The sequence below is a fragment of the Trachurus trachurus genome (genome assembly GCF_905171665.1).
Source record: "Trachurus trachurus genome assembly, chromosome: 12".
NCBI classification, from domain to species: Eukaryota; Metazoa; Chordata; class Actinopteri; order Carangiformes; family Carangidae; genus Trachurus; species Trachurus trachurus.
In genome coordinates, this window is record NC_139908.1 from 16,275,969 (window position 1) to 16,303,636 (window position 27,668).

General features: G+C 39.8%; 3 protein-coding genes across 4 annotated transcripts in view; 2 read left to right on the forward strand and 1 right to left on the reverse strand.

Moving 5' to 3' along the window:
- nnt (nicotinamide nucleotide transhydrogenase) overlaps nt 1-1,188 on the reverse strand; it is a 32,225-nt gene extending 31,037 nt beyond the window's left edge. Inside the window, exon 1 of the mRNA XM_083983071.1 lies at nt 950-1,188. The gene's annotated coding sequence lies outside the window, so the exon portion shown is untranslated. The remainder of the gene's footprint in view (nt 1-949) is intronic.
- A 3,014-nt stretch (nt 1,189-4,202) lies between these two features.
- On the forward strand, nt 4,203-10,581 carry ccdc80l2 (coiled-coil domain containing 80 like 2). The gene is made up of 12 exons (XM_083982986.1): nt 4,203-5,004; nt 5,086-5,174; nt 5,347-5,520; nt 5,684-5,835; nt 6,198-6,527; nt 6,712-6,952; nt 7,128-7,281; nt 8,048-8,184; nt 8,475-8,623; nt 8,799-8,902; nt 9,173-9,253; nt 9,532-10,581. The coding sequence occupies exons 1-12, from the start codon at nt 4,719-4,721 to the stop codon at nt 9,861-9,863; spliced, it is 2,229 nt and encodes a 742-aa protein (XP_083839112.1). The 5' UTR covers nt 4,203-4,718; the 3' UTR covers nt 9,864-10,581.
- Nucleotides 10,582-12,131: 1,550 nt separating this feature from the next.
- Nucleotides 12,132-27,030, forward strand: fyb1b (FYN binding protein 1 b). 2 transcript variants are annotated; one of them, XM_083984282.1, is made up of 19 exons: nt 12,132-12,531; nt 17,373-18,363; nt 20,843-20,978; nt 21,072-21,145; nt 21,502-21,524; nt 21,835-21,884; nt 22,364-22,496; nt 22,775-22,934; nt 23,034-23,154; nt 23,572-23,591; nt 23,698-23,770; nt 23,906-23,992; nt 24,413-24,453; nt 24,938-25,010; nt 25,122-25,221; nt 25,461-25,623; nt 25,756-25,789; nt 25,881-25,912; nt 25,999-27,030. In XM_083984282.1, the coding sequence occupies exons 1-19, from the start codon at nt 12,529-12,531 to the stop codon at nt 26,019-26,021; spliced, it is 2,337 nt and encodes a 778-aa protein (XP_083840408.1). In that variant the 5' UTR covers nt 12,132-12,528; the 3' UTR covers nt 26,022-27,030. The 2 variants fall into 2 exon arrangements, with proteins under 2 accessions (XP_083840408.1, XP_083840409.1); XM_083984283.1 differs by lacking the exon at nt 23,906-23,992.
- The last annotated feature ends 638 nt before the right edge of the window (nt 27,031-27,668 follow it).

The window sequence follows — 27,668 nt, forward strand, 5'->3', positions numbered from 1 at the left end:
GAAAAAATGCCCTTCAAAATTGTGCCATTAAAAGTCTTCAAATTCTTATATCCTCTTTATTGTCACGTAAACAAAGAAACACAGCAAATCTGCACCCTGAAATGGAAACTGTTGATCAATTACGCTATGAAATTGACTTTCAGTTTCAACACTTATAACAGGGCTGTTGAGAACCTACTGTCACAAAGACCGGCTGTTTGTAGAGCAGACATGATTAATAGTCACATTACAGCCTGTGTTTGTTGTTTTATCGTGTCAAACCTGTCGTTTAAAAAGCACTCAAGCTACCACGTCACCATATTATGAATGACTTTTTTCTTTCTCTATTTTGTGCTAACGTTAGCTCATCAAGCCAAAATGAATGAACACGACCATTTTGCAAAACGTTGTGTTGCTTTCATGCTTTGTCATGGAAAGTGCCAGATTAAACCCGTGTCAGGAGGACCGACTCGCCCCGGTGCGTCTCTTAAACCTCTGGCTGTGGATAAAAACAAGTGCTGCTCGGTTTAAATGAGTAGCTTTCATTGTGAAAACAGGAGCGCTGGAGGCGCAGAAACTGGTGGATTAAGTGTGGTGCTGTTGTTGTTGTTGTTGTTGAGCCAGTGCTCGGTGCAGTTTATCCATTAGTCAGAGATCAATATGGTTATTATTCAGCCCAGCTCCTCTTCTCTCTTTTTGTCTCCACTGCCCGTAAAATGTAGCGGGGCGGCGGGTGGTGGTGGTGTTGTTGGTGGAGGTGGAGGAGGAGGAGGGGGGTGGGAAGCTACAATGAGCTAACCAACTAGCGCGCTAGCTGGCAGCTAACGCACATCTGTGTTGCGTATGAAAGCGACGTTCAAAATGAGTCGAAACAGCCCACTGACACATGCACAAGGATGCAAACCGAAACGAAATTGCGTGGTGAAAAGCGAGAGTGGAAAAGTTGAGCGGCTGGTAAAAGTCGACTGACCTTTGCAGACAGTCCTGGCTCTGTGCAGCACTGTAGGCGAGCAACTTTCTGTCGACCCGGAAGATGTCTGCAGGGAGCGAGCGGCCGGTGTTCAATATTACTGGATCATATGATGAGACGCCTCAGAGGATATCCGATGACTTCTGATGTGCTGGCTGTGCCTGGCCAACGGGGCAAGAGAAAAGCCATTCAAGATGCCTGTTTATATATGTTTTGCTCGATGAAATTCACTTCTCCGTCTTTACATTTTGTAATCTAACAACAACATTAATGGTCATATTTTGGCTGCTACACTAAACCGATTTGTCACTTCTTTTTTTGACACAAACTTATATGAAAAATGAGTTAATGCATGAGTAGATTTCATAAACAGCAACAACAAACACATCAATGCACTTTGCTAAAAAGCTATTGACGACAGAGTATAGCCTATATATTGTACCATTTTATAAACATAGGCCTATCAGCCTATATTTTACTGCAAACATCAGAAATGGCGTCCTAATACTAAAGACAGACGGAAGATGCAGTTTTATACACCTCCACTGAGTGTCGCCCTTTTACTATTTTTTTTAGCCCACAAAAACATATGGCATGAAATATCAAGTATCACTAAAGACAACAAATTGAATTACAATATTAGACAATTTGAATGTTGGCCTGATCTATCTATCTATCTATCTATCTATCTATCTATCTATCTATCTATCTATCTATCTATCTATCTATCTATCTATCTATCTATCTATCTATCTATCTATCTATCTATCTATCTATCTATCTATCTATCTATCTATCTATCTATCTATCTATCTATCCTTATTGACCCCAGTCTAAATTCACACAACTTCACACCTTAATAAGTGCTGGTACATTATTGATGATTGTAAACACAAGTTAAATATTGTTTTGGTTTTCCAGTGAAAATATTCTTGATGTAAATTTCCCTGCCTATGCTTCATACCTGGACAAGTTAAACTATTCATTTACAAGAAGAAGTGATGACAGTACAGTAACACTGCCATGGAGGATTGTGTCCATATCATGTCAACCTCCTGCTATATAACAGATTGCAGCCGATTAGGTCATACTGATGGTTTTGTCTTAAAATCTAAGGACTAATGTTAGAGAATACGTTTACTTCCCCAGACAGTTTGTGTAGTCCCTCTGTGTTATATAGCAGAGAGCTATGAATTAGAGCACTTTCTGTTAGATTACTACTGGGGTCAGTTATCTGCCCTACTTTCTCTCTCTGAGGAACATGCCACGTTCCCTCTTTGGCGTCTTCAATCTCAGTCAGAGAAGCAGTGAAGTTTGATTTGAAGTAACTGGAGCGAAGCCTGTGGTCCCCAAGAACAATTACAACATGTGTCCCTGTTTCTCCAGTAATTATATCCTGTAAAATGTAGTGCTTATGAGGGACACATTACATCTGTGTTTCTGTGCTAATTAGGACATGTTAGTATGGCTGGGTTTCCTTTTAACTGCTAATGAAAAACAAAAATTGAGACACAACCTGTTTTGACACTTGTACAAGGAAACACCGGCAGTAACTGCTTCGTCTGTCTTTGTTTATCTGATATTCAGCATATCTATTCTCCCTGCACCAGCATGTGCTTCCATTTACAGTATTGTATATATTGTATAGAGAAGATATACTCTCTCACAGGGTCACAGCGATCATCTGGTTCTTTTTATCAGGCTCAGAGTGGAATGCGTTGTTTCTACGCCTGGTTCTCATTTAAGCGTTGCACCCTAAAGATATAGTCCCTCTAATTGAATTGGTTTTGCTTGCACTTCTTTGATTTTCATTTTCCTCAGTTTCTTTTTCTTCTTACAACAAAACTATAAATTTAACAGGTGTAATTTGGAGGTCAGTAAGCAGGTGTAGGGATGTTTCTGCCTTTACTACCCATTACAAATAAAGTCTGTACCTACAACCTGTATCTTGTCTAGTAGTCTGTGTTTACAATGTCATCTCTAGTTGCATATATTCATCTTTCAGTCTGAAAACGGTCTTCTTCCTCTTTTGTGTGTTTTCCCCATATCGTTGTTTTGAAAGTGACTGACTGCGAATGACAATGAAAAACATTAACACACAAAAATAAAATGGAAAACAATATTAAATGCGCCACCAGACTAAAACCTAATCGTCTGACACCTGATGTTTTTACGACAAGAAAGCCTTTTCTCAACATGCACTCACTGTCTATTATTTTGCACACAAAAAACTTTTCATTTGATCCAATTTCCTGTCGAACATTTTACAACTGGAAAATTAAAAACTTTTTTCTCCATCAAAGCCCATAAAAAGTTGGACTTGTGGTGACAGACACTGCCTTTGCATCAAAAGGGAGTAAACTGGAAGATCGTGAATCAAATCCCATTCTCATATGAATTTTATTATCGCGCACTTTGTAATCTGATTCTCAATGAATGCTGCTCTTAACTCCTCGTGTTCTCCTCTCATTGTGTATTTCAGTGTGCTGCTCTGTTTTCTAGTCAGTTCAAGTGAATTGAAAAGTGCAGTGTACAGTAAATACATGACATGTGTAATTTTCTTTGTGTCATTTGTTGATGTAGTACTGTAGATGGCCGAGGGAGTGATAAGCACATTTTCCTGGCAGAAAGTCAACAATTGTTTGCTGTTCACCTATGGGCGCATTTGACTGTTTCACGCCGTTTGAACTGAACTGAACCTGCGTGAACTTTTTCAGACTGCACTGTCTGTTAACCTGTCAGGTTTATTTATGGTTGCTGCCATTTCCTTTCATTTAAAAGCCTCAGCTCATCTTGGACAAATGACTTTAGTGCTGCCAAAGTGCTGCTCTGCCTTGAAGCCTCCAGTTTATCCATGTCTGCAGCAACACACGGGTCATAGACTTTGCCAACCCCTAAAGGACAGGAACAGATATTGGAATCTGGAATCTTTTACTCATATCTGCAGCGATGCCGTCTCTTCACTCCCCCAGGAACTGGTGAGGTCAGAGGTGTGGGTCAGCTATACCCACTGAATCAGGTGAGGTAGGCATTCAGCCTTTTGATCAAAAACAGAACATGGCAGATGCCCTCACATCGCCCCTTTTACCCCGCTAATGTTACGCAACAATGAGGTTGATTTTCAATGTGTTTGTCCATATGGCACTGAATGGCAGTATAAATGTGGGGGATTGTTTTTCTGCAGATAATGGACAGCGAAATAGGCAGCTGTGAAACAAAACAGCACCACACAGAGAATACATGTGTTTGTGTGCATGTGCGCATGTGTCTGTGTGTGTGTGTGTGTGTGTGTGTGAGAGAGAGAGAGAGAGAGAGAGAGAGAGAGAGAGAGAGAGAGAGAGAGAAATTTGAGCAAGAAAATGCTTTGAAGTCAGAAAATTCCAGGAGTTTCCTGTTAACAAGCCCGGGGTATAATGTGAACCAGGAGTGTGTGTCTGTGTGCAAGCACAGTGAGATCTCCCCAGTCAGTCTCTCGCTGCTGGTGAGAGCAGTTACCATCTCTGTTATCTCTGGGACCCATTCCTGATTTAGTCCACCTGTTGTTTTTTTTAACAGAATGCATCAACCTTTGGTGGGGATCTGAATTTTTGGATTCAAAATATGGAAGTTTTTCATCTTTTTATCTTTTAAACAACCTGTGGGTCAATCTCACCTGTTTCAATTGCAACATCGCTGCCTATATGACAGCACTACACAAATGTGTAGAGGATTTGTGAGGGCCTAACCAGTTCCAGCTGATCTACACACAGACCAATCTGCCAGTATAAGGATGTGTAATTTCTTTGACTCACACTCGCATCTGCGGTTGTTTCTTGCTTTGTGGAGCCTCAGCTGCCTGAGTTGTCTTGCTGCCTGGCCTGGAGCGGGGCGAAGCAAGCCCAAGGAACAGTTGGACCCTAATGTAAGGGACTGGGGAGACTATTCAGACCTCCCTCCAGGACTTGAGCGGGGACTGGGTTTGGATGAAGACAGAGAACATGGAGAGGAGAACAGAGAAGCCGGGGGGCCATCATCAAGCCTGGCTCCAGAGCTGGATTTTCTGTCTGAATTTGCAGGCAAGAGAAATGAACTGATATGCTGATGTTTGTATTTGTCTGCCTGCCTACTTACCGTACCTACATCGCTCTTCTCTGTAGGTAAAAAGCGGCTGTGGGTGATTACAGCCCCATCACACAATGACCATTATCTGCGTATGATGGAGAAACAGCTAGAAGACACGGAGCAGGTACGACACTTGTTCATTTACTCTAGATACCGTGTTGATTTAGGAGGGTTTTTTTTGTATGTTTTATCTGATATCTGAAAATAACACTTAGAAATTTCACTATTTTACAGTATATCGCACTATATTAACATGACTCTGTTTCTTTCTTTTTTATTTCTGATTTATCTCTTAGGAAGGGCTGCATTGCCGTCTGGCAGAGAGAGACACCTTTATCATCACCATCATTCAGAACGCTATGATGGAAGGTCGCATCCAGAAGACAACTTTCCAAGGAGATGCAACAGTAGAGAGTCTAGACCCAGACACTGTCACCAAGCTGCTGCATTACTTGGAGCTCACCAACCAGGTAACCAGTGAGCCGCTAACGGTTTGATTCTCTTAAAAGAAACAAAGAATCCACTGTCTTTGAGACAGTTTTAAGAAAACAAAGGTTCGTGAAAATGGGTCCTCTACTGTGGTTGACTTTTGGTTTTCTCTTTCTCTTCTTTTGGTTTTAACAATTGTTTCAGGAGCAAGGGTTCACCATGCTGGTCGTGAAGAAGAATCTACGGGTCAGTGAGCGGTTCCCCTATCCCGTCCGTGTTGAGGCCATTTTGGAGCTCATAGATCAGTTCCCCATGAGGAGGTTGGAGAAGGTGACCAGAAAAGGATCCAACTTGAGGTTTCATTATACCATTATTCATGTTCCTCACTGTAGTAATAGAGAACTAAAGAGTGCTTTACATCTGATGTTTCAATCCCTAATGATTCAGCTCAGCGCTTGTCTTGAGTGGGTTGTGAGGTGTCCTCTGGATAATCTCTCTTCCATTTCTAGGAGCACTGATGCATATGATTGTAATTCTTGTTTGTGCTTGTTAAGTCTGTCTATAATATTACTAATTACTTCATCATGTGCAAAAAAAAAACTGTCAACCACTGTGTAAAAGATGTCAATGTGTGTTATTCCTTTCTGACTTTCACTACAATATGAATCGACTTCTTTGGAACAGTTTGAATCAGGTTGTTGTTTTCTTTTTAATTTAGATGTAAAACAGCTAAAAAGAAGGTTGTGGTGAAAAGGAAAAAGATGAAGAAGACGATGGTGCTGAGCCCTCAGAGGCGAGCGAACATTACCTCTGTGGTGGCATTACAAAAAAAACCTCTGGACAAAAAAGCTGCCCTGAAAAATAAGGTCCAGGACATCCTGAGTGGACGGTCGCGGTTTGTCATCCGTAAGGTTCCTGCTGTGGGGTCCACGAGGGGACAGGACTCAAGCAGTGGTGGTCAGGCCACTTCGAACAGACAGGAAAAAGAGACACAAGTGCACAGCTCTCCATCGGTGTCAAGGAGCAACGAAGAAGTGAAGAAAGACAGGTGCTGTGTTTTCATTTTTTCTTCTCCAATTTCCAAACACAAGGTTGAACTTGAATGCTTTGATTGATTTCTCTGAAAATGTGCTTAGCTTCTGTATTCCCATATGGTACTGTATGCCATGCCTCCACACCAAACAGACAGTGCTGGATGAACATCAAAGTAAACTTTTTGTATTGCACTGCAGGCCTGACTCCACTGTGAAAGAAGGGAAAAAAGGACACGGAGGGAAAAACAATGAGGATACCAGAGAGAAGAATGTAAAGGATGACACACGGGAGAAACAGAGCTCTAAGAAAAAGGGCAAAGGGAAAAAGGGAAAGAAAGGAAAAGGAAGAGGAAAAAAGTCCAACAGAGAGGCCAGTGACAAGGATAAAGCAGCCTTGAGGGAGTTTTTGGACAGTTTAAGGGGAACAAGAAGGTTGATGGTGAGACATTTCTCTTTTTGCATCCTATTGTCTGCCTTTCTTCCCATATTTTAATGCACAGTGGCATCCATATTACAGATGCATGCAACACATACTGTATCTGTTGTTCGTCCGTACCCTCGCCCTAGTCTGAACGAAGTGCCTGTTTGTGTGTGTCGTCCTGGTGCTACTGTAGCTGATCTCGACGCCCAGCAGAGATGCGTCACTTTACATCCAGCAGAAAGAAGAGAACGAGAAGCATCACTGTGACCTCGCTATCAGGAAGATCACCGTGGCAACCATTGTGGAAGGCAGTGACGCCACGCTCACACTGCAGCACCAGCAGCTCGGTAGGAAGCATTTGTACATTTGTATGTGTAAGTGATGTTGTATGTTTGAACATTTGCATCCAAGGCATTTGGTTGGGTTCTCTCTAGGGGTGATTCAAGTAATCAGAAAATGTCATTCAGATATTATCAAGGAAACAGACTGTACCTTTTACTAAGGCAAATACGGCTTCAATGGTACCATTATCTTGTATTTGTTCTAACTCATACTGGTGTGTCCCATGCTTCATCCTCTTTACTTCAATTCATTTAGACGAAAAAAGAATCTGCGACTTACTGCTCGCTGGGTTGCCAACATTTGTTGTCGTGCTAGGTTTATATTTTGACTTCCAAGACTTCAGTCAGCAGCTGAACTGCAGCTGTTTAATGGATTTAATGGAAAACAAGAGTCTGCAGCCATGCTAGAGGCTCGACAAGGTCGCACTTAAACACTAAAACCAGAGAGCTGCTCTGATCTAAAGGGTAAGATATATCAATTTAGCATGTGAGCACACTAACCTTTGCCTTTGATTTGCAATAAAACACAAATCACAACTGTGCTCCATGGAAATGTACGTTGTTAATAATTATCTTCGAACCATGAACGTGTAAAAGTTGGTCATTATCCATCTGGTCATTTGTGAGATATTTCAGTCTGAACCAAAGTGATGGAGTGACTGACTGACATTGACACTGGTATTGGATCTCATCATGTGTTCCTGTTATTGTCTACTCCCTCATATCCATGTGTATACATTCATTTAAATATGAATATGTATGTGTATTTTAGATTCAGTGACTCCACTCAGTGACCAATCAGAGCAGGTGGTGGATTCAGGCCTGGTCTCCCTGTTGAGAGCAGAGCTCGGCCTTTCGTCCCCTGACCTTTTTTCCATGACCGTCACGGACTACGACATCAAACCCAATGTAAGAACCCTTTTACTTTTGTTTTCGTCTTTTCTGTCCTTTTTAATGCAGCTGAGAATTTATGTTCCTTTTCAGCACCACTTTTACACAAGCTCACACCTGGAGTCTGTCTAGTTTTAAGATGCACGACTGTCGCATCCAATGTCAAGACCATTAAAACCATTCAGATTGCATTCCCTTTTTAGCTGTTCATTAAAACATTTTTAGGAGGAGATCTGTGTGTTTTTTCCTCCCCTTATGTCTCATATATCATTCTCTAAATTATCTAACTACCTTTCCTCTTTTCCCAGAGAGTCTTTGAAGCTCCACCATCAACCTCTGCTCTGTTCGAGTACATTGACAACCTTCCCTCGAGGCACTCAGAAAAAGAAAAAGAAAGAAAGAGTCCTCCTGTCTGCTCCAACGACAAGCAGCCTGAGGCTGAGAATTCCCTACTCAGGTAAAGTACTGTAATTCAGAGCTCGTTATTATCCTATATCCTAGAGGCAACAATGTCTGGAGCCTTTTTTTTTACTGATATGAACTCCAAGTAGTACTCTTTAAGTAAAGATTTATGCTTGACTGGCCCACACCACAGCATTCAAAGTTGAATGACCATTTTTATGCACATTAAGGTTCATGTCTAAGAGGAGACTGCTGCTCATCTCTGCTCCGTCTGAGGACGACTACTCATTCCAACAGCAGCTCTCTGCTCTCAACGGACAGGAGTGCCACCTGGGTCAGTAACACAACACACAAACAACACAGTCTCTGTCCGTTCTGTCGGTTTTGGAAAAATATGCAAAAGCATTGACAGAGTTAGTCAGGTTTTCCCTCTAACCCTCAGAACAGCAAAAGGCAAACAAAGACAAAATTAGATTTCATTATGAATATACAAATATGAAACGGTCAAAGAGTTAGCTGATGTACAGTAAGATAAGCTAAAAAAAAAAAAAACATCTACAAACTTAATTTGAATCTACAAGCTAAATGATGTTCCTTTCTGCAGGAATTCGCCACTTTGCTATGTTAAAGCTGACTGGAATTGGAGACAAGGCATCAGGAACTGTTGAGTTATTTCCACTAAACGGTGAGTCATTTTGAAAGTTGAAAAAATTCCATTAAGGCATCACTGAAAAATTATGTTCCCAAGGCCATAACTGTGTTTTATGAAATCACCATAACTCTGAACATTGACCTTTGACTAAAAGTCTAGCCCGTTCATCCTTGAGTCGTAATGATGTTTGTGTGAAATTTGAAGAGATTCCTTTGAAGAGTGAAACTGTTTAACTCCCAATAGTCGTTTTTTTGGTTTTATCCATCTGTGAAGTGCACTGCTTAGTTTTCACTTCATTATCCTTCTTCCAGGTCACAGTCAAAGTGAAGTTGAGCCGTTATCCCGTGACATGGTCAACAATCTGAGAGAACAGCTGAAGATCAGTAAGGACTACTTCAGCATGTTGATCGTGGGGAAGGATGGCGATGTCAAGGCATGGTTTCAATCACCCATGTGGTCCCTGGATAGCATCTACGACTTGGTGGACTCCATGGAGCTTCGCCTCCAGGAGGAAAAGCTGCAGAAGAGACTGGGGATCCACTGCCCTGAGGACAGAGGAAGGGGAGGCAGCCAGGCAGGACACTATCCCGGCTATGATGAGGACAGGACGGAGACGTACTTCTATCATGGTTCAGAACAATGATCAAGAAAAAGGAAGAGCAGGAGGGTGAGGGAGCGGAGAGAGGGGGAACTCCCTTTATCTTTCAGTAAAATGACAATGACCTGAAAGATTCATCTTGAGGACTAATCCGTTTGTAATAAATAATGATGATAAATCTGTTGGATGCCAAAATAAGCTGGATCTTCTCTTTCAATAGATAATAAATCTGAAAAGTGGAGCATAACATTGTTGAATGGTTTCATTCAAGGAAGTCTTGATGAAAGCATATGTGCACAACTGCTCTTGAGAAAAGCTGGTGTTCTGTTATTTAGCTGATTGCAGTAACAGGGGAAAAGGAGGAATGTCCACACAGGGCCAGGCAGAGGGTGCTTTTTGGCAACACATCTGACCAGTCTATTTCAAACACATACTGTGTAGTACAGAAACGCAAATGGAAAGTTCCTCAGTTGAGACATTGTGATGCTGGAATCGAAACTAGTTAATGAAACAAATGTTTGTTGTTTGACTTTGGGTTAAACATCTGTTTTTAAAGAGCTGCAGTCTGCTGACACCTCAGGGTCAGTAAAACAATGACTTACTGATGAGGGGCCCCAGGGGCACTCTTTTATAACATTTCTTTTAACAGCAAAATTTAAACTACAGTACAAAGTTTTTCAGTTGTTCAAATACATATCTTGAATGTATGCAAAATTGGTACCAGAAGTTCCACAGTCACTTTACTCCAAATGTCAAATTAGAGAACTATCCTCCATGAGAGGAGAAGATATGCAGATTCAGTTCGAAAGAAATCTGTAGGCGTCGAAATTGACACGGCATAAATGGACACGTGCATAAATGCGGTCGCTGGTTTTTGTGAGGTCAGCAGCATCTTACAGTAACAGAGAAGGAAGTCTGTAAAATGAACTAAACAAAAATAAACTATGAACTTTATTTCCACATTTACTCTTTCTTGTTTCTTTTTCTACCAGTGCAGATTTGAAAACACTCATCAAATGTAAACCTATTTAAAATGCATTTTTATGATTTGTCAGTTGTGGAAAAAAATATTTGGAAATTCTTCCTAAAACATTCCAAATTCAATTGTTGATATCATATGGCGAAGTGAAAGTCTGGCAGTAATATTTTAACAGTAATATCTAGGTGCGTGGAATGTGAAGTGAAAACAAATGAAACAAAACATTAAACAGAGCGTGGAGGAATTGAGGGGGAAGAGAAATGTAAAGATGAAATATGCCAAAGTAAAATGATTCACATGAAAGGAAAAGAGAAAAATAACTACTAAATAAATGTTTCCTTCACTTGTAATGTAGTGCTTGCCACTGCATATGTGGCTTTACAGTCTGTGGTCTTAACTTTCAAAAATCTACACAGAAAACTAAAGAAAGGTGAATGATGTATAAAAATAGACAAGAAGAAGAGGAAGAAGTGGGGAAGTGGAGTGAAACAGAAAGCTGGATGTGACTGTGCAACAGTCTCCAAGTGAAAATTTACATGTCTGTGTAATGAGCCTCCAAAATAAATGAATAAAATGGCAGGCAAGCAAATGAGAGACCTCAGACTGTGTCACCTAAAGGATAATGATCCCAGTGCATCCTGGGAGAGGATGTTAATGGTCTTCTTGAAAACTAAACTCTCAGGAAAACAAGTTTACAAACAAAAAAGCTGCATCCAATTTATAATAAATGTCATCATTTCATATCACATTATATTTTTGAACCCCTAATTACATGTTCTCTTTTGTTTCAGTTGACCCATGCTGGCTTGGGTGAATAATTGTCTCTTTGCTGGATGCATTTTTAATTTTAATAATGAAGCTTCAGTGTATAATGTATAGCAACATCTTACAACTCCTTGTGATGATCCATTGACCAATCTGAAGTTTGTAAAGTCATTTGAGAGATTAGGCTAACTTAATTTTCAACATGTTGCTGTTACATGTATATTTGTACATGTTTATCTATTGTTAAACTTTTATGCACTTGTCCTCTGATCAACCAATAAAGAAAAGGACATTCTCAGACACTCACATCAACATCTGCTGCATTTTCAACATTAATTAGTAAATTACTTACTGACTTAACATTAGAACATGTAACAGGTATGAGCTTGTGGCATCCTACTGGTTTGAGCCTCCTCTGTGCCTCAGTGTGGTCAGACAGAGCAGCTAGTTTAAACTTTTAGCAGTAGACACATCCTTTGATGTGGTGTCTATGGCTGTAGCTTTTCACCTACTCACACTGTGTCTGTGTTCAAGTCGTTTTTTTAAAGTTGTTGTTGTACACAGTTGCTAAGAAACAATTTCATCATGGTTTTCCACTGAGTGACCATTAGTTTGTTGAACACACAGGGACACTGCAGGGAGTTTGCCAGGGATAGGCAAATCAGTGAGATTGACACATACAGATAAGAGAGGCAGTGCGACTTGCACAAAACACACACTGCTAAGGGAGAGGAAGTAGTCAGTTGTAGACAGACCGCTTATGTCACTAGCAGAGCTGGTGTATACATCCCCCAACATACAAACACACTCTCACACTCAGTGCTTTGTGATTCACAGCCTCTCCGTATCTCTCTCTCTCTCTCTTCGACAGCAACAGAAACTCACACAGCGACACCGAACAAACACTCACCACTTTATCTACCAACCATTTGGACATAGCAGAGTCCCCCTGGATTTGTCCTCAACATGGTGAGTACAACTTATTAATCAGCTAAAATGATGTAAAAACATCACCTTCTAAATATTTGAATTCCTATGGGTTGAAAGCTGCGATTGGAAATCTTTGTTATTTCAATTTTTTCAAGACTTTTACAAATTTTGTTATGTATATTTCTTCATACAAACACATTCAATAACAATAACATACTGGTAGAGTCTAACAACATCATGCTCAGAGAGATTAAGCTGTCATATCTTATATAGTTTAGTGGTAACTTCACCAGAGCCTGGACTATAAAGTCCCTTTAGTGATTTATAGGATTTTGTTTTTTTTACTACGATGTTTACCACCCATTAGACCACATTTAATATTTTTGCATTTGGTATTTAGGACATCATTTGACAAATTTCTTCACACATATTGTGTAAAAACAGAAGAAGTAACCATTAGGTTAGGGTAGTTTTTTTTTCTTTCAGTTTTGTGTCAGCTAGATTGGGCAAGGCAACTGGCCTCCACTTTACAACATAAAGGAATGAGAAACAATGGTTCCTCTTTGCTTTGAACCGGAGAGCTTGTTCCTTTCTCTGCTCTGTCTCAACAGGTCGATAGACTTGAAATATATACATGCATGCCATGTACTGACTGCGTAGATAACCGCATTTGTATTTGCACAAACAAAGCTATCCACCATCATTCATCGGCTTGTGGTCTGTGGCCAGCACCCTGTGGTCGTCTCTTCTTCTCATCATGCTCACTACCCATGGACATTTTAAAGGGATGTTCACCCAAAATTGAAATTTCACTCATTATCTACTCACCCTCATGTCGACTAAGGGCTGGGAGAAAAGACAATTTCAATACAAGACGGACATTACATACGAGCAGCATGGAAGTATTTGGATGTTTTTTGGTGTGTCTTTTTGTTACGAAGACAGTTTGTATCCATTTGCAACCGTTATATTGACATGCATTGCTATGCCGAGACCCCCTGTAACTCAGAGAGGCCACGGATAGCTCTGAAACTTCTCCCAGCCCTTAGTCGACCTGAGGGTGAGTAGATAATGAGTTAATTTAAATTTTGGGTGAACTATCCCTTTAAGACAATGCTCTCCAATGTCTTTAACTCATAGACTGTAAAAAGAATGGACGTAGCGTCCGTGACGTCACCCATTGGTTTTGGGGAGTCGTTTTTGTGACTCAAATATGGCGGCCTGAACAGCGCCATGTTGGATTGGCCGGCTGAGAACCCGCCCACTGGCCTCGAAGCAGCTGTCCACGGAGCTGCTCGGACCTGTCACTCAACGTTTCCGCGCCAGAGTTTTAATCTAATAATAGTAAAACGGTAGAGTTAAAAAAAAATTCACCCCCCTCAGAGTGTGTGCGGGGGTAGAAACTATCGACTAAGACCAAAAAACGTTCTGACACCAGGCTTTTAACATGTTTATTGAGGATGTAAAGTCGGCGATTTTAACATGGGGGTCTATGGAGAATGCTGCTTTCTGACACCAGCCCCCAGAGGAAGCCGGGGGGATTGCAGTTTGTTGAACGTGGAAGTGAGCTTCACTTCTCAGACCGACAACTGCCCCCTTGCTTTAACTCAGCATGTAAACAATTTGTCACTGATGAATGTACTTTAAAAATAAATAAATAAATAAAAACGTTGTATTAGTGTAAATCTCTTTATCATTAGAATAAAATAAGCTTCACCGGTCTTTGAGACACATTCCTCTTTTTATTCCTATTATAAAAGTTTCCTGTGGTTTAATTTTCACTGTGACATATTTGGAAGAGATTCATCAATACAGTTTTGAGAAGATATTCACTTTATCTATCAATAATAAATCACATTGTCCCAGTCTTTTCATGAGAAGAAAAAAATAATAATTCCAACTTTGGGCAGCCGTGTAGACTGTGTCTGCTTAATTAGGGTCAGGGTGTTTGGTAGCTGGAGTAAATCCATTTGAAACCATTACTTAACCTGAATATACCCTAAACAAATTGCCCATTTATTAGGTATACCCTAATGCAGTCTGCTCTAACCGTCCTATATTAACTCCTTCATGAAGGTAATGGTGGTAAATCTTTGTTGATACATGTTTGTAGTCATTTTGGAGTCTGGAGTTACGAATGCAGATGTATTTTATTGTACCAGACTGGAATGTGTTTCCAGGACTTTACATAATTTGTAGGTTTTTACAAAGTTGCATCTGCACGGATGTTTAGAGAAGCAGTAATTGCAACTGTCTGGTACAGAACATATTGAGTAATTTTAAGTTTACCACGGCTGAAAAAACAGAAGCACGATGAGGGAACTTTCTTCTTGTTTTTTTTCCCTTTTGATTTCATTTTTAAGCTAACTGTTCACACATTTTGTCACGCCACCGCTGAAAGATGATACTGGTTGCACTTAAGTGACACTCCGCCCAGAATCTATTTTTCTGGCACCTATAACACACTTTCTTAAAATTGTTGCTTAAAGCAGAAGTAAACGATCCGGTCGTTTTGGCTAACTTCGTTAGTTAGATCTATTGGTCCTCGTCCCTACTTCACCACATTCACGCGCATCCCTTGGCTGCACACACAGCCCTTCATGCCGTTCTCTCTCCTCACTGGATATAGCTTGTAGGATACAAGGAAATATACAAGACGTTTTCTCCTGGGTTTACAGCAGAGCAGAGTGACTGACAGACCCGTGTTTCGGACCAAACACTCTATGTAAGTGATTGCCGTCAGAAGATTTGTAATTTTTTGTAATTTATTTATTTAGAAGTCAGGACAATGCACATTAATAAAACATGTACCGTAGTACGTGTAAATGTGCCAGATTGTAGCCCGTGGGCTAATTTCCATCTGGAGTCCTCTAGGCAGGTTGGTGTTACAATACAGTACAAAAGGTTAGAATAGCCTACATTTTAAGTAGGAAATAGCATAAACACATACAATATTACAACGCATTACTAGTACTAATATATGTTAAGACAGATCAGTACATTAGAAGCATGCAGTTAGGACATTAAAGGTGATTACACGTTTGGTTGGCTCTGAGCCATACCTTCAGGTGGCTCTTAAAAGTAGTCAAGGTAGGGCATTCCTTTATGGGTAAGGGTAGTGTGTTCCAGATTGCAGTTCCTTTTAGAAGATATAACTATTTGACTTAATATGTGATATTAACACAAATATTCCGCTTACTTCTGCTTTAATGTAAAGAGTTGATAGCTTCCTTCCCCATGACGGCAGCAGCATGCTTGACAGCCAGTGTATTCTGTGATAATGTGATGGTTACAAAGGATTATGGTGCATCAAAACTTGTCCTCCAGCTTTAACCATTGATCCACTGCCCATATGTCCATTATGCTATGTCATGCTTTGTGAAAACAAAATGGGAGGTGGCTACGGAATTAGTTTTGGTTGATACTATGTGATTTTTTACTTAGTGATTCTGAGTCACAGAAGCAACCTTCCTGAAAATGACATTACTACTTGTCCATGCATATTTGTTAAAAAAAAAAAAAAACCACACGTTTCTATAAACATAATCTGCAAAGTTGCAAAATGTCCAATCTTCACGTGTCACTGACAACATTTTCCATTTGTTCTGCTTTCATTACACACTCAAAGTAGAGTGGCATTTGCATGATAAGTTGTAAGGGATATGTTTTTATCATTTTCCAGGTGGGTGACACAACATACACTTGATCTGATGTTCACTTCCCATTTATCTTCGTATTGTTATACTTTGTGTTGCACATGTTCCCCTCACTTCTACTGCTCTGCTGTAGGAATGGCACTGACTGTCTGTCCTCATGCTCTTATCTCTACTTCCTGGTGTGGTGTCTCTGACTCCAGTCAAACCAGTCTCATTAATATAGGTGTGGCTGTGACTGGGTCCATGTATGAGACTATTTTGTCCAACGGTGTTTGGCTTTTGTGCACGTAGAAGATGTAACTTGTTAATGATGCACCTCCTCCGACATTTGGTCATTCTCCACTTTTATCATGTGAAAGACTTCCTGATAGCAGATGTTTAGATGGCTCATGCTCTGTGTCATAGCCAAAGCAACACAATGACTATTAATTCAATGCAATAAACACTTAACTTGCATCATTAAACCATTTTACTGCTAGGGCTTATTTAACAAAACAAACATACTGTATTGTAAATACCACCCTTGTCCAAGGGCAAAACAGCTCCCTGTTAGTCCCTGATAGTTTCTGCAGTTGATAAAAGCAGGAAACTGTATGGGTTAAAGTAGTCTGACTTTAGTTTTCTGGTTGCTAATCATGATTGGAAACCTCTTATTACTGATTGATAATTGATTTGTGCAGAGTATTACTTTCTTGTTAAAACAATAGAGAAGAACAAAGACGTGATTCATTCTTTCTTTTATTTGGGGATAGAGGCTAATTTGAGTGATTGATGTTATTTGAATATGACTGAACCACTAACCCTGCAATTAATGGACAACCTGTTCCTCCTGAGCCACAGTTGTGTGAGTAGTTTGACATGTTCTCTGTATATGAGAAGAGTGTGAGTGGCCTTGGGAAAAGAGACGAATACATTTTTAAAGTGAAAGCAGGAATTTCATAGATTGAATAAAAAGCTCAGAAAAAGAGAAGGAAATGACTTATGAAGGTATTTTAAACGATTTGCAACTTTCTGTTCCTATGTTTATATCAGTCCGATGGGTCCTTCTCTCTCTTTCCTATCATTCAGTTCCTATTTTAGCACATGCTCACTGAAATCATTTTGTATACTGGCACTAACAACGCACCCTAATTCGATTTTCACAAAGTGCCTTGTTCCTGTTTGAAGTTTTGTACAGTATGTCATTCATTTGCTCTGCCTCTGATCCTCTTCCATTCATTACAGGCCAACAAAGCTGATGTGAAGGCCATCATGTCCCGTTTCCAAACAAGTGGATGGAGCACTGATGAGTCTTCCTCCACACCAGGTGGACGACCCAAGCAACAACTGCACCCCACCCTCTCTTCCGGCCCACCCGTACAGACAAAGAAGCCTGTCTTGGAGAGCCTCTCTGGCAGTGCAATAAGTACTCCTCCTAAACCAGCTTTCCTGAAAAATACAGTATCCAGTAGAAGTGACACTGACGCACATGAGCCAAACAAAACTAAAGCTCTGGCGAACAGGTTTGCCAACGCACAGGAAGACACCAACAGCAGACCTTTCAAACAGCACATAACCCCGAAGCCTTTCTCACAGCCTCCTGAAGTTAAAGGTCTGGCACAGAAGCCTCCTTTCAACAAGCCCTCCCTCAGCTCCACCTTGTCCGACTCCAAACCTGCCTTTCCTAAACCAGCTCCGTCAGTCGGCTCCAAGCCCAGCTGGATAAAAGAAGACAGTGGTGGGGGTCCGCCACCGCCACCCATTACCAGCTCCGTACCCAGAGCACCACCTTTGCTGCAACAAAAGCCCAGCAGCAGCATGATAAAATTACGGCAGCAAAATGACGAACAGGCAAATACAGACACTGCGATCAAACCTCCACCTGTGGCACCTCCACCTTTGAAGTCTGCACCCAACTTTAGGACTGCTCACAGTATGTTCAACAAGGAGAAGGACAAGAATGAGCAGGTAGACAGTGGTGGAGGCAACAAAAAGCCTGTCACCACAACTAACTCGGTGGGTCCTCCCAAACTTCCATCTAATAAAAAACCCAGCTTGAGGGGACCGTCCACAACCTCTCCCAAACCAAGCAGCATTAATGGCGATGCCACTTCCGGCCCCAAGCGCAACCCACTGCCCAACAGTTTAGCTCTGGGTCCCGCTCCTGCCAAACCTAACCGGCCCCCGAGAGTCAACCTAGAGAACATAAAAAGAGATGCTGAGGGCCCTGGTAATGGTAAGTTGCACTTTGAGTTTGTTTATTAGTGATATACCGCTGATATATTTATACAAATAACTCAACTGTCACTGCTGTGGTGCAACATACTGTAGTAAACTAATGTGCAAGTTGTTTGTGCAGCATACTGAAGTGTAGTCACAGGCACAACCAAAATAAATTCACCGTCCTCATCAACACCCAGTATGCTAAAGATGTGTGATCACACTTTAAAGGCAACGGTTAAACCCAAACAGGGACGCTTCATTTAGAAAGTCTGTAGGTTCAGACACATCTAAAGTGCTTTGTCAAAATAGGACATTGCTTATTTATACACCTATTTTTAAAGCTGTTGTTGGTTTCTATGTAAGTATAACTGAACAATCCCAAAAGTAACATTTTGTTTGCCCTTAAATCCAACAAATTTAACATAAATGTACGAACTGACGATTTAGCTATGGATATCACACAAGCTGACACAGCTTCCTCTCAGAAGTGTTGCTCTGACTGAGTATGTTAGTGGTGACTTGCAACGTGAGATAACACAGTTTTTGCGATCACAGTTTTGCATGAATTTCTGGATTATTGTAACAGTCTAAACATTGTGGTTTTTTCAGACCGATTCAGATATTTACCCTCTTTGAGGTGACTTTTTTTTTTTTTTCAGGTTGTGCCAAAAAGGAAATAAAGTCACTTTCTTTTTCTCCACCAGATTTACATTACTAGCAATGTGGAGAAACACCATTCAAAACTTTGTACAGATGCAGGGAGGTGACGATATCAAATAATGAGGAAATCTTACAATTTGATGGTTACAATCTAGGTCACTGACTTGTCTTGAAGTGTTTGTGTGGATACCTAATGTGTCTCTCTTGCAAAACAAATCTTGACCACAATGAGACTTTATGCATAAACAGAGCTTAACTTACTTCTATTTGTCAGTTTCAGAGGTTAGTGCTGTAACGTTTCTAGACATAATAAAAACCATGTGATGAACAATATCCACAATTCACATACCGTAAATACATTCTATTGCATTTTCAGTGAAGGTTTTCAAATCTATTAAGAAGTCTATAATGTGTTGGACAAACAACTTTGCGACAATCAGTTAAAAAACAAAGTACAGGAGAAGGAGAGGAGCCAGGAGGAGCCATTTCGAATGAGATGTAAATAAACAACATTTAGTCCAATTCACACTGTAATATAAAACAGGACCTTCTCATCAAAAGGATTCAATGCAGGGTAAATTGTTTTAAGGTCCAAAAACATGAGGGATGTCTCAAGTGTGTTTCTTAGTAGTGCAGCTTTTTACAGACTGAGGCCTCTCTGAAGTGTGAAGAGAGACTTGATTCACACCTCATTGTGGTTTCACTGACATTAGCAATAAGTAGTCCACAGTTAGGTTATTTTAGGTTATCTGGCCAAACAGCTCTGCAGCACACAACCTCTGTTTCTGCATCACAGCCTTAAAACGTAGTTTTTATTTTCCACGTGCTTATTCACTGATGCATTCTGTTTAAAATTTGTGCAAGTTGCAAAGACGGGGCTAAACAAATGCCCCAGTAGCGATAAGATAACAGACCAAAGTCACATGAACACTCTTGGTTCCTCTATTTCCCTCGGTCAAGTTCCCTGTCCAGTTTCTCCTTTCTCCTCCCCCCGTGCTCTCCGCTCTGACAGCCGAGTTTGTTTCACCACATGGGGAAGTAGGTTACAGCAAACAGGGATAGTTTTGAGTGAGAGGTTGTGTTTTAGACACACACCGATCTGAATTTCTATCCATTCAGAGGTTAACTGTTAACTGTAACTGGCATTCCTCATTTGTGACATGCATCATTAAACATGGGCAAACACTGGTGGACAGATGAGAATGTTATCAATGCACTTTCACAAAAGTTGTTTCCATATAACCTATTTCTTCCTTATTATGATGCCCTATGTTAACCCCTTGTTTAATATCACCCTGAAGAATTTGTGAACGTGAACCAACGTCTCTTTATAAGGTTTCATTTCATATATATTAGCTACTTTATTGGTTGAGTCTCCTGTTCTGATTCCTTCATATTTGGTGATCCGTTGACCTATAGTGCTGTGGTGGAATGTAACTAATCTACTGAAGTACATGAGTATTTCTGTTTTGTGATAACTCCACTTCAGCTACAGCCAGTCCCAGCTGCCTCCACATTATTACACTTTGAATACTAATCCAGTTATAAAATACTGTATAACCCTGTCAGGAGCTGTTCTGCTTCAGAATATTTTCACAAATGCTTTTAAGCAAGATTTTGCTAAAAGAAAAAAAAAATCTTTTGAGGTTTGATTTCAAACACTAAACTTTGGCTGTAGTTTAGTGTTTAACGTTGTCAGATTGATTGTAGTGACCTGTCTGACTTGTTTGTTTTGCATGGGCAATCAAACTACTCACCCCCTACTTACCCCAGGGACAGATATCTATCTACGCTCTGTATGTAGACAGTCACACCCTGTGTTTTTGTTTCAGGTCCTGCCACATTTAAGAAGCCCATCACCCCAACTCCTCCATCCTCTCACCCCATGAACCATAACAGCAATGTGTCCCCTGCTCCGCCCCCCAAGTCTGCACTCCCCAGTCTCCCCCCACGACACCCAGCATCCATGTAAGTCACACATACAAATGGCATATACTGTATTAATTATCTGGATAAGGCTGCTCCCACTGATTGAAGGTAAACCCTGACTGTACTTTTTAGGATCCAGCAAGAGGACTTCTATGATGATGTTGATGAACTTACCAGCTCCCCTCCGCCTCTACCATCATCTGCAGGTTCAGTAGCGTTCACTATTTAAAAAGCAATGCATCATGCTCACCATGTCGTAAGACTACCATGCTGTTTTTAGCACCGCAGGAAGACAGCACAGGATTGTGTAATGCTGAACTTTATACACTAAACATACTGGTATTAGAAAGCACATTAAAGAACTCAATAACATAACCATATCTGTCATATCCTACTGATGCATTGACTCTCTTACTGTACGGCCACTGACTTCTTACCTTCTTTGGGCTGGTTACTGCATGTGATATTAGTTAAAACCATAGTTCCTGTCCAATGATACAAAAATGTTGTTTTACATAACGTCGTTCCCAATAGTCATGATTCACTTGTTTCTCACCTGTAGATCATCCCAGTCAGAGGGCAAAGGTGAGACACGCTGAATTACTTTCATTTACATAAATACACATTTGCATCTGTTGCGGACACACACACATATACACACACACACACACACACACACACAGATAAGAACAAGGATGTGTTCACCCAAAGACACGTGACTAATAAACTTGGTGGAATATGTAGACTAATTATGTAAACTATAAAAAGTCTGATGACAATACCTGGAACTTTATTACATCATATAATTTTGCATTATATGGTGTATGAAAGACACGTCCTAAAGTAATCCCCGGTTTTAATTGCTTTATGACTTCTGTGTGTCTTTTCTGTCCAGGAGGAGGATGATGATGATGGAGAGATGTATGAGGACCTTGATGAACGATGGTGAGAGAATGTTAAATGTTAAACTGTTTATTGCACATTTAACCAATTTAGCCATGTCATTAAATCCGCTTTGAGCAATCAAAATGATTTGTCTGGGTCCAGATGGACAAACTCAGTTTTTATCTATTTTATTTATTGGCTGATTGGGGACTTAAGCTCTAACCAGCCCCAGTTCAGCTTTGTCTAACTTTCCTAAGACTACTCTCTGGTGGTTGTTAAACAGCACTACAAGATGTTATTCCTTCCCACTCTGAGACAGATACATTTTTGAGCTGCTTTGTTTGTCCATGTGATCAAATCTTAGCAATTCATTAAGTGTTTAAGATTTATAAGTTAATTAAGAAACACTAATAAATAAATCAAGTCGGAATGTTTACTCCTACATTACATAAATTGTAATTGTCAAAGAAGGACACATTTTGCGAGTGCAGTTTGTTTGTTCGTCTGTCAAAACACTCTGTCTTTCTGTCTTTCAAAAGGGAAGCTGCTGAACAAAAACAAGAAAAGAAGAAAGAGAAAGACGAGAAGGAGGAGAAAAAAAGACTGGAGGCTGAGAAGAAGGAGCAGAAGGAACGAGAGAAGAAGGAACAGGATGCCAGAAAGAAATTTAAAGTGAGTGGGACAGGACAGGAAGCATCAGCTACTGTAAACCTGCTGGGATGTTAAGAGCTCTCATGTCTGTATGCTGAACATGGAGCGAGAGCCAGGACATGTTAGTGTAGTTTTTCCAGTTGTCAACTACCCCTGTCTTCAGCTTCAAAGTTCATAAAAGTATATTCCCCAAAACTATTCTGCCCCATCTAGAGAAAGCACCTCATCTGTTCTTAAATCCATACAAAAATGTACAGTGTACATTTTCAAACATGTCTGTGTGTGGCTGTGTGTGGTAGCTGGTCGGCCCGCTGGAGGTCATCCACCAGGGGAAGGCTCGTGTGGACTGTAAGGGCAGTAAAACCGACCTTGCACTGAAGCAGGGAGACTGCGTGGACATCATCCGTGTCCAGGGCAACCCAGAGGGGAAGTGGTTGGGACAAACGCAGGATGGATCAAGTATGTCACATATCGTCTGTCTCATGGGGCTACACACCTGCAATCAATGGTGGGAAATAATAATAATCAATATTTCACTTGGCACTTTGTTTCCAACAGTTGGTTATGTAAAGACCACTGCAGTGGAAATTGACTTCAACAGTTTGAAGAACCGTCAGCCTCAGCAGTCGTACGACCCTGAGGTCTATGATGACATCGACATCGCCCCCTCTGATACCAGGTAACGGGAATGTGAAAATATACTATATTGTTATTTGTTGGTTGCACTTTTTACAAATAAAAAAGGAAGTCCATTTTGCACTGTAAATTTCCAATTAGAAAACATCAGTGATGAGTGGCACTAAATCTAAAAATACCAATGAGCCTAATGAACACAGGATGAGTCACCAGGCCTACTAAACAAATGAAACTGATATATTTAGGAAGCTTAATTGGTGCTGCGGTTTCTTAAAGGAACATGAGGAAAAAGTTTAACACCCAGAGAAATACTATTAATATTATATAATTTGTTTTTTCATCAAAAGTCAGTTGAGAAAATTGATACTGTTCCCATGTCTGTCCCTTAAACATGACACTAAAATATGAGTCACATTAATGTTTTTTAACATTGATTTTACCGATTCTTTTCTGTCTCCAGAGAGAAAAAGGGACCAGGAGGTATGCTTTAATCTTACAATAATCATTCATTTCATTAATGCCAGTCTTGCTCTGCTAGCATAAAAAATGTCACCAATTAAAATGTACTTCTGTGTTTGTCTTGTAGTTGTCCTCCCCCCACTACCAGGAGATGGAGGGGAAATATACGATGATGTTTTGGATCCAAACCTGGAAGTCAGGTGGGAACTGAAATCTGTTTAAACTTTCTTATAAACAACAATGTCTGACTGTTAATACTAGATGGGGAGGGGATGTACTGTATGAGATATTTAAAAAGAGATGCAAGTCTTTTCATGCTTGGTTGGTATCTCCAGTCCCCTGGACACCAGGTCTACTCTTACGAAGCCTCTTAGCTTCCTGCGGATGTTTGACCGGAACAGACGCACTCCCAGCACTAAAGTGTAAAATACACTCAGTAGTAAGACTGATCACAGATCTACCGTCCACTGTTGTTAATCCCTCACCTTTCAGACGTCTCTGTCTTTTTAATGGACCACGTTGATTTCCTCCCCCAGATCAACAACTTCACCTATGTCTGAATAACACAGAACACCTTTCATTTACAAATTGACTATTGCATGTACAGCTGATGACCTGTGATTGCACTAATCCTGTTCAGTTATCTGCATGCCTTTGATTGATGCATGGATGTTGACATAATCAGAAAAATCTAAGTAGTATCTCCTAACAAAAACATGTTCTAACAAGTGTACTAATAAAAAATACTGTGTTGTCATTCATTAACCCACTTTTAATTCATGACGTTGTATAAATGATTCAAATTATGTTACATTTTAATATTTTTCCCTCTGTTGTGCCAGAGTGCCTCCACCCAGCCAGTTCACTGCAGACGGGAATTCAGGTATCAATCACTGTGATAATAGAGCCATGTACTGAATGGACACTCAATGAAAGACACTTCTCACTATCTCACTTTTCTATTGCCCTTTTGCCTTCCCTTATGAAAGCAGTGTTTGGCCATAAGCAAGCAGAGATATTGTTATAAAATCACAATAGTTGTAGTCACTTTTCTGACATTATGACTCTGTTTTTTTGTGTTTCTCTCATGTTACATTTTGCATTTAGCACTTCTTGTCAATGAAAGTCACGTGCTCTCAATTAAAAGAACACTCCTTTGATCATTTACATTTTATCTCTAACAGGAAATGTTTTCCCTGGTGTAAATTCATGTACAGTATGATTTTAGATTCACCAGCCACAGTGTGCATATCCATTACAAGTCACAAATATTTTTAGTACAAATATTTGTTATATAGTCTGATTAAAACTGTTTCCCCTGAATGTTAATGCCATTTTATCTCACTGACTTCTACTTTTTACCACAGAGTCAGGAGCAGCAATAGATGAAGAGATATACGATGATGTTGACTCTCAAAATATGCCTCCGTCCCAGCCCAGGTATAGTAACATCAATTTCAAACTTTAATAACCTTAGCATTCATCGATTTAGATTGATAGTTTTAAATGATAATATATTTTCATCTTGCATCTTGTTATGCTTCTGTCCAGCTTACCAATCCCAAAAGGCAAAAACAAGCCTGAAGAGATGGACCCAAAGAAGCAGAAAAAGTTTGAGAAAGAGGAGAAGGAGTTCAGGAAAAAGTTCAAAGTATGTCTCTCTACTATGATTTTAAATATACTTATCATGTCTTTCCTTTAACTGTTACAGTAAATATTGTATGTATGAATACAACATTCCCCTCTGAATGATAATGTAATGTACCAGGGTTATACCTACCAGAACCTATTAATTAAAAGATCATAATATCAACAATGATATGAAGTGTGAAGTGTATTCACACTCACAAACTTAAGAAATTAAAAAATATCATATTGGATCCCTTTCAGTACGATGGAGAAATACAGGTCCTGTACCAGGTGACCATTGTCCCCACACTCACGAATAAGAAGTGGAGTGGGAAAGAGCTGTCAATCAAAGCAGGGGAGACACTTGACGTCATTGTTAAAGCTGTGGACAACAAATTGATCTGTCGGAACGAGGACGGAAAGTGTGAGTACCTGTTTGATGCCACCAAGATTATTCATCAGTGCATGTAGAATTTCTTAACACACAGCTTTTTCATTCTTTACTCCAAAAATCGGATCATACTTGTCTAAAATCTTGTGTATCTGTCTCTAACAGTTGGTTACGTTTCAACCGGCTACATTGCTTCAGAGTAAGTACCACAAACACTCACGCATCCATTAATCCACAGACTTGACAACATACTGATCATGAAGTACTGATCATTTTGTTTTTGTTTTCAGTGATGGTGACATCTATGATGACATTGGAGATGGTATGTTCATTTTATCTTAACTCTTTCATGATTAGATTACGATTTCCTCAGTAACATACATTTTTCAATATTCTTTCTTTTTACAGATTGCATCTATGACAACGATTGAAAGTCATCTTGCATCAGGTTTATTGTTTTACACAGATATTGTTCATGTTATTTATTATGTTTATTACTGATACACTGAGAGTTGCTTTGAATTAGCCTGCAAATCTGACTGAATTGTCGTTTGATTTTCACTTCATTATTTATTGCATAATGCTGAATTGCTGAAAACTAATTAGACATGTGGGCAGTGATTTAGAGATCTAGGAACAGGTTGGCTTTGATGTAAAAACAAACAAACAAAACTATGTAACTGATAAACAACAATAAAATTATATTACATGCAACATCTCAGCCAAACGAGAAACATTAATTGGATCAACAACAGTATTTGCATATTTGAGTTTTTTCCTATTTCCCCTGTCTTGCAGTGCCTGAAGAAATTTCACTGCACTGACTTTACATGTGTGCTTGCCTTGTACGTTTATATCTAAGAAGAATAGCAACATGTTTAAATGACACTTAGACATTTCTTGCTATTCATCAATTTCTGTCCTTGATATCATCCTGACCATAACTTTATAGTTTATTTTTATCAGGGTTCAACATGTAGATGTAACAACAGTTTTAGTGCCAAAGTGATTTTGCGTACTGTACATAAAGTTATGACACTTGTGATTTTTGAAAAAAACAAAAGTGCTTTTGATTTTCATTCTCTGAATGTATTTTCTGTTAAAAAGAGTCTTTTAAGAGCCTCAGTAGTTAGCTAAACATGTGTCACCCACATGCACAATAAAATGTTGTGTAATTCCTGAGAACTATGTAAAATTATGATGTGTGCATGGCTAAATGAGAACCGTTTAAGTTGCTTTTCCAACTCAAAAAATCTGCAAAATACCTCTCCTCGTGATGGCCTTCACTCTGCAGTTTTTGTGCAACAGGAGAATCAGTAACATCTAGTGGCAGCCATCAGGAACTACAAGAAAAGAAAAGCACAGTGAGACTGTAACTTCAGTCACTAGACTAAAAGTTGCTGTCATCTTCACACCATACTTCAGAAATAAAACCAAAGACTGAATTTAATAACAATGTTTGTCATGTCATCATAACTGCATCAGTGTCACATTTGTTTTACACCAAAATGGCACAGGTGAGGTAGGAGGACCCACAATAAGTCGTGTCCTATAGAGTCAGACAAACTTTTAGAAACATGAATGTCACCTGATGAAGTAATGAAGGAGTGTGAACAAGCACTGTGAACAAATTAACTAAGGGCTCAGATTTTGACAAGGGCCCTGAAATATGATATACACATTGAACACTTGTAATCGTGCTGTTTACAAAATGCAAACAATTCGACCAGTAGGCTATTATGTGTTCCTTTTATACAGGAGCTGATGGTGATGGACTCTAGTAAGTAAGTAAATTTGCACTTTTAATTAGGTTAAAACCGGAAATACGATTAAAAAAAAAAAATTAAACATAAAATCACCATGCAATATCAAAAGACGATAGAATTACAGCAAATACACAGAATAAAATTAATTTTAACCTACCTATGTACGTTTCTATTAGTAAGTTAATGACAACCATGTTTCCCATCCTCATATAGGCAACGTAACAACTAACGTTACAACGAACTAGCTATTTATTTACTTATTTATTCATTTTGCTAATTGTAAATTTTCTTGCTAGCTTTGGAAGTATAACG

Bases quoted from the DNA above. Each gene is read 5' to 3' on its own strand.
- ccdc80l2 (XM_083982986.1), top strand. From the start codon at position 4,719: ATGTGTAATTTCTTTGACTCACACTCGCATCTGCGGTTGTTTCTTGCT. The intron at 5,175-5,346 runs GTACGACACTTG...TTTATCTCTTAG, and splicing joins AGCTAGAAGACACGGAGCAG to GAAGGGCTGCATTGCCGTCT. The intron at 5,836-6,197 runs GTTTCATTATAC...TTTTTAATTTAG, and splicing joins AGAAAAGGATCCAACTTGAG to ATGTAAAACAGCTAAAAAGA.
- fyb1b (XM_083984282.1), top strand. The intron at 21,525-21,834 runs GTGAGACACGCT...TTTTCTGTCCAG, and splicing joins ATCCCAGTCAGAGGGCAAAG to GAGGAGGATGATGATGATGG. The intron at 22,935-23,033 runs GTATGTCACATA...TGTTTCCAACAG, and splicing joins ACAAACGCAGGATGGATCAA to TTGGTTATGTAAAGACCACT.